This window comes from Pinus tabuliformis, chromosome 8 (genome assembly GCF_031772625.1).
Source record: "Pinus tabuliformis cultivar Carrire ecotype Pingquan chromosome 8, CPIR1, whole genome shotgun sequence".
NCBI lineage: Eukaryota > Viridiplantae > Streptophyta > Pinopsida > Pinales > Pinaceae > Pinus > Pinus tabuliformis.
Genome location: NC_142294.1, coordinates 145,712,107 through 145,722,424, shown reverse-complemented (window position 1 = coordinate 145,722,424; position 10,318 = coordinate 145,712,107). Strand labels below are relative to the sequence as shown.

The 10,318-nt window shown below is 35.8% G+C and overlaps 1 protein-coding gene across 7 annotated transcripts; it reads right to left on the bottom strand.

Annotated features, from left to right (window-relative positions):
* Positions 1-2,332: 2,332 nt before the first annotated feature.
* LOC149234538 (putative xyloglucan glycosyltransferase 12) lies at positions 2,333-9,755 on the bottom strand. 7 transcript variants are annotated; one of them, XR_016246092.1, is made up of 4 exons: positions 8,785-9,751; positions 3,017-3,121; positions 2,841-2,882; positions 2,335-2,746 (listed from the first exon to the last, which is right to left on the bottom strand). XR_016246092.1 is itself a non-coding variant. In XM_089371866.1 (3 exons), the coding sequence occupies exons 1-3, from the start codon at positions 9,145-9,147 to the stop codon at positions 2,705-2,707; spliced, it is 447 nt and encodes a 148-aa protein (XP_089227992.1). In that variant the 5' UTR covers positions 9,148-9,755; the 3' UTR covers positions 2,335-2,704. The 7 variants fall into 7 exon arrangements, 4 of the variants coding, with proteins under 4 accessions (XP_089227994.1, XP_089227991.1, XP_089227992.1 ...); XR_016246090.1 differs by having other exon boundaries at positions 2,334-2,746; positions 2,841-3,121; XR_016246091.1 differs by having other exon boundaries at positions 2,334-2,882.
* Between the last annotated feature and the right edge of the window lie 563 nt (positions 9,756-10,318).

The following is a 10,318-nucleotide window of genomic DNA, read 5'->3' as shown; positions in this document are numbered from 1 at the left end:
TTAAGCATTGACTGCCTCCATACAATATGCACCCACAATCTTCTACAATACATAAACAACAAAAGAAATACTCATCATCATGACATCCTAGATATTGTCCTTAGGTCGAGGTGTCACATGCTTCCTTAACTCATCAAGAGATTGCTCTAGTTCCTTAATTAAGAATATTGGTATTAAGGGCATCTTTGACCTTTCTTTCTACAAAGGTTTCAACATAGGCTCATGTTTTGTGGGAAGTTCATCATATTTCTCTACAGGCTTTGTATTCCCCAACCCTAAGGAACGGCGGAATTCCAAAAAAAATAGTCTTCAAAGCTCTCAAAACTTTCCCTAGCTCCCATTGCAACTCCCGCTGAACAAGTAACATTCTCATACAACTCCAAAGCTTTCGGAAACGTGAGAACAATTAAAACATGTTTCCCACCTGTAAAAAGTGGTTAGTAGATATATATATATATATATATATATAAAATATAATATATAACATAAACAAAATATTTAAATATCAACTTTAATATATATATATATATATATATATAGATATAAATTAAAAAATATTATTTTCAAAGTATTTGAATAATTTATATATATAATAAAACAACATAGATTTATTATAATTCTAAATTATGGTTTTTCCTTCCTATTATAATCATTTTGTCAACTTTTATACTTTTGAAAAAACTTACAATATTAAAATTTTTATCTCAATATATAATACATTTTATCATTCATATAGATATAAACATAAATCTATTTCATTAATATTTATTATATTAAGTTAATTATTATTAGATTCATAATAATAATAATAAAATATATATATATATATATATAATAATTTTAAACCTTAAAATAAAAATACCATTTTTAAAAATTTAATCCCTCACAAATCAGAAATCTATAATTTGGACTCTATATTAAATAACTAAAACTTACTCATCTAACACTTCCCAAAAATAAATATTGAAAGATGATTAACATTCAAAGCCGAAGATAAATCAAATGCAATTCATGAAATGATTGCCATCTCCATCTCCAATAGTGTACAAACGTGTGATACAGCACAACCATGCGCTAAATGCATGAAATCCATCTGTCTCAATTACATTTCCACAACCGTGCGCTTAACGCATGAAATCCATCTGTCTCAATTACATTTTTCCATAACCGTGCGCCTAACGCATGAAATCCATCTGTCTCAATTACATTTTTCCATAACCGTGCACCTAACGCATGAAATCCATCTGTCTCAATTACATTTTTCCATAGATATAGGAGGTGGCCCTTTTAACTACACTACACTTCACTCGACTGGTGTGGGTATTTTTTTTTTTATATTTAATATATTAAAGTGATTTCTTAAGAATGATCCTTCCTTCAACTCCGTCTTTTATCTGCTCTACTCCTTCCGTACGTATACACACTATGGTGTGGGATTTTTTTTTCATATTTAATATATTAAAGTGATTTCTTAAAAATGATCCTCCCTTCAACTCCGTCTTTTATCTGCTCTACTCCTTCCGTACGTATACACACTAATTTCAGCAGCAACTCCGGTACTGACAGTGGCAATGCATTCATTAGTTAAGCCGTAATCTTGGGCGCTGTTGAATTGGACAGTATTCCTGCCATCTTTTCCAAGGTAGACACATAGCATATGGATGAGTCGTCTTTGTCAGAAATAGGATTATTTTTTTCGAAACTTGCACAGGGCCACAATTTGGTAAGGTAATTTGATAGGAATTTGGTTATTTTTTTTTTAAATCTTGTTACTAGAGTGTTTTAATCAATTTTTTTAATGTTGGAAATGGATTTAGCACCATCAAAAACTTTGAGCACTTAAAATCTTGAAATTTGACAGTTACAACCTATATTTCCAAAAAAATTGCCAAATTTTATAAAAACTTGGTCATTCTTCCATTATTTTCCAAGTGAACTCCTTAGACGACTCTCCTTCTTACTAGTGAAATTCATCAACCTCTTGTGTATATTACTAACACAACCATATTAATAAATGTAGATGATAAACAACCATACACTTATGGAGTCGTCTAACGAGGCGGAGGAATTCCCCAGATGGCCAAAAGTCGCTGGAATCCGGGTAAAAAATTTCAAAAAATCTTGTAGAGGTAGTGTTTAAATCGTGTTTTTGATGGTGGAAATGGATTCAGCGCCATCAAAAATGTCTAGAACAACTAAAATTTTGAAGCTTAACAACTATAAGTTGGATTTACAAAAATCCTTGCCAGATTTTCTCTAACTAGAAATTGTCCCCAAAGGTACAAAGAGAGGCCGATAGGATTATTAAATTGGAATTATTGAATTTTTCTAGAATAGTTAATTCGTTTGTGGAAAAACTCAGCGGTTACAATGAATTCTTACAGTAATGCTATATTATTAAATTGGAATTATTGAATTTTTCTAGAAGAGTTAATTCGTTTGTGGAAAAACTCAGCGGTTACAATGAATTCTTACAGTAATGCCACTGCATAGCAATTTGCAGTACAACTGTTTTTCATGCCACATAGGTAATGGTAAGGCAACCTTACAAGTGGTAAAGAGGGACACACGAATCTGAACATTTGAGAATATCAAAGATGAGATCTACATGAACTTGCAGAAGGGCCTCCCCTGGTCTGCCGGGTGTTATAAGAGTTGCAAGTTTGACACTTGTGTGCAACAATGTGAAAATTTACTTCAGAAGTTACTCACAGTCATTGCATAAGATCCAAACCTGCTCAAATGACTGAAGAGAAAGTGGTGAGGTATTTTCGCTCACGCTACTAATGGGCTCTAAAATATGCCTCCAAATTATACCACATTAACATCAGACAACTTACCATTTTGTTCTTGTAAGCTTCAGGCATTGGAGTCAAAGCAACCTACATGACAAAAAAAAATATCAGAATCCACTCAAGAAACTTAAAAAATCAATTGCCATTGGATGAAAGAAAATTTCAAATATGAGAAATAAAAATTAGCAAAAACACATATAATAAGCTACTCTTTATACAACCCATTGCAAGTTGACTTCAAGATGTTCATCTTGTCGAAAATATCAAGTTTCTCCCACAATTTAGGCATATCACAGACAGATTTGGAGCACACTGGACAAGCAAATCTGCAAGGAAAGAAACTCACTGATCATTACCTTTTTATAATAATCACCAAAACAAAACAAAGTAGCTTCTATTCAACTACTTGCAACAGCTATGGACATAACCTTCCAGAGAGTCCATTTTCAAATCTTAATGGATCCAATCGTATTAAAACGGTATTACATACTTCAGAGAAAACAGTGGGGAACATGCCCACTATTTCCAAAGCTTTAACACAAGCATCATCAACATCTGTTATCGATAAGGAACTTACTTGTTCTATATGCCTGTGTACTTAGAATATTCGTTTTTTTTACATTGTTATTTCAATGATTTCTCTGTATTCTAACAACAGACAACAAAATCCGAAACTTCTACCTATAAATCTATGTGCAGATGTCGTTGTGGAGCCGAAGCAATTAGCGTGTAGCCACTTCTTTTGTTTGAAATGTGTGCCAAAGGTGAGATAAACAAAGCACTCATTTGCATTATTAAATCAATATATTTTTGAAAGAACATATATAATTGATTCAGGCTGCCATTTCTGTGAATTCTGCTGGTGCAGGTAATTACATTGTCTGAGGAGTGCCCTATCTGTGTGCAACACAAGGGCAACCAGGTCTTTAAACTTTCTGGAAGGAAAGATTTATAATTTGATTATTACCCTTGGGAAAGAGAGCCAGTCCCACACCAAATGTGTGGTAGTTATACAAAATATACATCATGATACTCAGCTTGGTCCATTTCTCAGATGGCACTGGGTCTAATATATAAAACAATTTGAAAATGGTGCAAATGCAATCCTTTGTATCTATATGAAGATACAGATAATGTACACAGTGCCCTGGGATGCATCAAGGTTCTGCCCTGGGGCCTGATTTATATTTTGTTTTTTTCGACTGAGATCTGCATCCCCACTGAATTGGGATTTTCAAACTAAGCAGGCAGCCAGGAAATTTGTCTACATATAACTATAGAAAATTCAGAAGATACCAAAAAAAGTATAGTTTACAGGAAAAGTGTTGGGTATTTTAACCTAGGGAATAATTATTACCTAGTCTAGTGAACTACTGCTTCTACTACTGCTATTACTTGCAGTTATAGAAAACAACTATAGCCGTGATCAAGTTGTAATTCTTCAGTATAGAAAAATGTGTATAGAAAACAAAAAAGCATAGAAGAATTATGGGCGAGCTCCCTTTCATTGTGGCTCAAAGTATCATTTGTTATAAAAAGTCTTTGAATAGTACAATGAATGACGAGAAGATTTTTCACATTATGTGTATACAGCTTTCATACATTTGGTGCTGATGGTGATTTTTATGTGGATGAATCATATTTGGTGATATATTATTTGTTTGATTGGACTTTGTAGGACACATATATATAGAAATTAGATTCTTCAATTCACAGACCAATTAACACACGTACAGTTATAACATGCTAGGTTGACCTGCAGGAGGCCCGCAGGCACCACAATTTGTAGTGCAAGAAAAAGACATTGTTCTGCATGGTTCTCTTTTGAAACTTTCTGTCCTTGGGTTTGCTGCAGAAACTGAATGCGTTAGTAGTTACAAGTATTGTCATGATATTTATCAACAAGTGAGTGTGTGGTGGAAAAGGCATAGTTGAGTTGAGACTTTAGACCTCCCTCTGGCTGTCACAAAACACCCCATGACTAATGCACATTGAGCACCTTTGTTACATGGTTAAAACGATTGGTAAATTAACTGTCATCCACTTTTTGCAACCACTGAAGGGACAGAATGAATCTCAACGTCTCTTCTGCGTACCATCTGGCCCACCTTCCACAAAGCATTCTTACCTTGATGATACCGCACACTGGCACTTCTGATAGGGTGGCCAACTTTGTCCTTGATGACAGACAGGCCCACTCTGGACAAGCATCTTAATGAGGGACCAAGGAGTCGGATGGATGGAGAAAGAGATGCTTGGAAAATAGTTAATCAAGGCGCCAGTACTTTGTATTCATAAGTGTCACTCTGGTGAGGCGCTCACAGTGTTTTGACAAAAATATGCAACAAATAATTACACACCATTCTGGCAATCCTTTGCTGTAACTTGGTGTAACAAATCTTTTGGCTTTATCAATTCAATCAATTTTGGATTTCCTTTTTAGGCCATAAATCTGTTCAGAGAATTAAAAAACCCCAAGACAATTGAAATCGGCCGGTAGGGAAGGTTTCCAATGCGATTTATCGTCAGATTCGAGGAGATAAGTCGCTTTAAATGTGATAGAGAGAGTTCAATTGGTTGCATTTTTATCTAGTCCTTTTCAGTTTCTCGGTAATTAGAGCTGGGCATGGAAGGATAATGTGGACTTGGCTAGCCATGGTGAGAAATGTGTACCTTTCTGGCTCAGGCGTAACAAACTCTTGTGTTTCTGATCAACGCAATAGGTTTTGGATTTTTTCCAAGTTACAGATCGCTTCAGATACTCTCAAAATCCAGTATAGTTGTGTGTGAACGGGGAAAGTTTTCAATGTGGAATGGGAAATTTATGGCCTACAAATCGGTATATAATGAAATATTGTGGAGTAGGTAACATAAATTTTTGGCCACAGATTTAGTTTGCAGGTTGAACAGGACAAAAGATATCAACAGAGCTTCATTTCAGAACATATTTCATGGAAAAACAAACTAAAATGTCCACTGCCTGGAGTTTCTGTTGGGGATTTTACTGGGGAAAAAGTAAACATGCATATATGGGATTTACATAGCCTTGCTTGTTATGAATTTTATGGTCAGTAGACATATCGACTGCTATAATTTTATGGTCAGTAGACATATCAACTGCCTCATAGCAAAAACAGTGTAAGCAAAAGAGATCTGGAAAGAGACATTCAAGTTCTGTAGGGCTTTGATGATCATATGTAAATTGCTGTTACTATCTCTTGTGTAAATTGCTGTTACAAAGGAAAGAAAGTTGAAATCAAATTCTAGCAATCTTGTTGAACAATATGGAATTCTGCTCAATACCATATGTCTGCAGTTGCAGTACAATAGATTACAGACCAATAGGGGTTGAACAAAACTTCAAAGCACCCAGCCTACAAACGTTACTATTGCAAAGAATTTCAACAAAACAGAATCAAGTTAGATTTAACATAATCAGTTGATGCATGATAGAATAAACAAACACCAGTCTTTTTAATAAATACCCACAGAATTGGGGTCCTCTCTAAAAAAGTTTGTCCCAATAAAATAAGATAATTTTATTAATGTCCAATGAATCACCATAAATAGGTCAATGGGATTTAAGGATACAACCAGTACGAATACAATGTGCGAGTGCAAACACTGCAAAATCTAAATCTATAATAAAATGAAATGCAATTTAAAGAAGAATACAATAATTGGATAGCCTCATAAACGTATATATAACCGGATCATGTAGAAGGCTAAATGAATAAGTCCAGGGCTGGAGGTTGACGATGTCAAGAATGGCAGAGTCTGATAGCCGACAGCTAGGGGGGCAACAGTGGCACTGGCTCGCTATCACAGTCCCCTGGATCCAACAAGGACTCTGGCTGCATGATCCTGGGAGGGATGTAGAAGCGAGGGATACTCCTAACATCCGAGGCCAATCTAAAATCGATACCAATAACCAAACAAGGTAGTGACTTCACAAACAATATGCTTGTAGATTGACCATGGAAGTATATTATTTGAAAATTCTCCTAGGCGGACCATTATTTTCTAGGTCTTTTAAGATCCAATCTACAAGTTATTGACTAAGTCAATAAAAATCTATGTGGCTTTGTCACTAGAACCCCAAGTGCTATCAAAATCACACATTTAAAAGAAAAGATTACAGGATCTAAAGACAGTAAACCAAGTACCAACAACAACTAGACATCAGAAGAAGAATCACGGGATCTAAAGACCAGAACTTGGGAGTGACAAAAGGTATACATAATCAATTTTCCGTCCTCCCGCATCTGTAGATAGATTTAAGGAAGACCAGAACCAGTTTTAACAGGAAAAATACAATATCTAACAATCAGAACCTAGTACTCACAACAATTACATGTTTACACCATCTCCCATATGTAGACACTAGATAGAATCAACTTATGTTTTAGCAACACATCTGAAAAAAAAAAAAAAAAAAAAAAAAAAAAAAAAAAAAAAAAAAGAGGTCAATCATAAACTCAGTAACAGTCTTCAAACACAATATGTGAGTTTTGTAACTTCACTGAATTAGAAGCGGAAAAAAATGGTCAGAAACATTGAAACATTGATAATCAAAACAAGATAAAGCAAATTTTTGAAACAACACTGGATCATATTTACTGCAACATAACTTGTGAGCAGTATGAGGCATAGAATACACCTCAGACACTGACTGGACACTAATTCAATTATTTTTCAGTTAAGCATACACTAATTTTATCATTTTTCAGTTTAGAGTGCCAAGCTAAGTCATTTTTTGAATGGAAGAGGGACAAATATCCAACATTGCAAGCCTCCGGGTCAGCTCGCTAACACCTCCAAAAGAGAGAAAAAGGCCCAAATAAGTAGTACCGCAAGTACACTAATCCATACCCCATTCAGTCAATGTGTATGGGATGACAGAACAATGGAGAGAGATGAACAATCTCACAGATTCAATTGGGCATAACCCACATTCTAGCCAGAGTCTAAAAAGAGAAGACAATGAAAATAAAAACCGACATTGATTCAGGTAGCTGCAATGGATTTTACCTTTACAAGAACATCAGACATTTGGAATATGGTACCCCGTTAAATATGTTGCCTATTCCAGCTTGGATGGAAAGAGAGCCATGCCTCGTACAGTACTTGACCTTTTTAATATGCTAGTATTTTTTCAGTAACAACCTAAAAAAATCCACACCATAGATGATCTGTCAAAAAATTGTAGCCACCTAATCACTGAAGCCACATTGGCAAAAGGAGTCATCAAAAGACAGTTTGAAGGAAATGGGTCGAAAATTTCCGTCTTTGATTTTGATAATGTCTGTTCCCTGGAGGGAAGAGAGTGGGGACGAAGAGCAGATAAAGCTGCAGTCGCACAGAACTGCAGACACAGACGGAGCACTGAAACCTTGCTGCCAGTGGCAGAGAGCAAGGACTGTAAATCTGTGAAACACTCTGTACCATCCCTCTCGATAAAGCAATCAACAATTTTTCACTTTACAATAGATGTTACTGTTCGTGCTTTGATTTGCTGCTCCTTATTTCTGGAGCATGGTATACTGAAAATTAAATAAATAAAAACGGACAGTTCCATGTTTCTGGGCTTCTTCATAAACCTGTTTGCCGTTTGAATGTTGTAATGTAATCTCCACTAACAGTTTTATCAAAGCATCATATAATCGTGTTATTAGCTCGGATTTCTTGTTGTTAGAAACCCTCTATTAGCAGTAGCAAAGGTTTCCCCACTGTAGCTTTTGTTTGTCTAACAGATCAATACAATATCTGTCTAGTATCATTTTATGCTTCACCTATAAATGAATAAAAAAGCACAAAATGCAATAAAAATAACAGTTGTGAACACATGAAACAAATCGAAATTGCAAATCTAGTGTTATGTAGCCTCTGTTCTAAAATACAGAACAAAACACGCGCATTGTTGCATAATGTAGGTTGAGGAGACTAAAAGAACCCACATTGCAGTACAAAAGCTTAGGCTTACGCTTACCTCCATCTCGTTACACATGGGAATCTGAACCAGAACCATCGGATAGTCTGCTGATGCACCTTTTTCCAAATCCGCTGCTGAACTTGGGAATTCGAATTGGGGCACCGGCTTAATCTTTTTGATGTGGATCCACAGGCACCCCATTGCCAACACCAGTCTATCTGCCGACTGGATAAGAAACAGCACAATACAGATGTTGGCCAATGTCTGAAGAGGAGGGGCAAGATAAGTGGCCCTAACAAATACCCATTCAGAATAAATGGAATGCAAAACGCCCTGCAAGTCCAGCGACGGAGAAAAGTCGAAATGAGGGCGGCTAAAGTGCCAGCCTTTCATATAAGCCGCAATCTCAAACCCTAGCATCAAAATGGCAAATAACAGAAACCCTCTAATGACTCTGTACAGTTTACTTTTCCCTGGTTTGTCCTCCTCTGTCACACGATTTTGATTCTTGTTCAAAGTGACCCTTCTTTTTACGGCGGAGAGAAGGCTCCATAGCCCCTGCGCGAGCCAGGCGACACAGCCCGCGGCGCGATGGGCTTTCAGCAGCCAAACCCAGGTAAGTTGCCTGGCATTTTTGCACCGACCCTGCTTGATGAGGAGGAAGAGCACGCTCTAACCCTAGCCCTGCCGAAGAGGAAAGGATTCGAACCTGGTGCTGGGCATCATGGGCGCCACCATTATAGAGTAGCGTTCGCTGAGTCTACACACAGCCAGCGACCCGTTCCCCACAGTCAAATTAATCCAATCCAAACAACATACACAGAGCGAGTGAGAGCAGTTCAGTTGAGTTGGGAAGCTACCATGTGCAATCTTTCTCCGAAAACACAATGCGCCATTACTACAATGCATAAGCTTCCGAAGAAAACGGAACGAATTTAGCAGCACAACCGCCTTCGTCCATGAATACACGACGCACGACGCCGCTCGCTTGCAGAACTCTGCGGTTATGCCCGCTCTTTTCCCGATACCACGTGTCAACGTGAGATTGCAGAACTCTGCGGTTATGATCACTCTGTTTTCGACGCCACGTGTCAGCATGAGAAACAAAGGGACGACGAAAGTCCCTTTCAAAGGAAGGCCTATCGGCCTAAATATAACCGGAATTTCCATAACTTTCCAGTCAACTCCTTTACCTTGTTAGACTACACGTAGACTTATATCAACCACATTTATTCCTATTAATTTATATATATTAACATTGATAATTTTATTAATTATTAGGAATTTATATTTAATAATTATAATTATTATTTGCTAATACTTTCTTATTATTAATTATTAATAGTTTAATTAATTATTTTTTATATTTATATTTAAATTATCTATTATTTGGTTAATTAACATGCTAAATAATAATAATTTATAATTTATTTATAAAATTAGTATATTATTAATCAAAATAATAAATAATATCAATATAAATATAAAAAAATCATTAAAATTTTAATAATAATAATAATAAGAAATTATGAGTAATTACAAATTATTAATTACTGGGAAAAAAAATTGATAATACTTTTAATAATAAAAC

Bases quoted from the DNA above. Each gene is read 5' to 3' on its own strand.
- LOC149234538 (XM_089371865.1), bottom strand. From the start codon at position 9,147: ATGCTAGGGTTTGAGATTGCGGCTTATATGAAAGGCTGGCACTTTAGC. The intron at 2,883-8,784 runs GTAAGCGTAAGC...TTTGTCATGTAG, and splicing joins CCATGTGTAACGAGATGGAG to GTTGCTTTGACTCCAATGCC.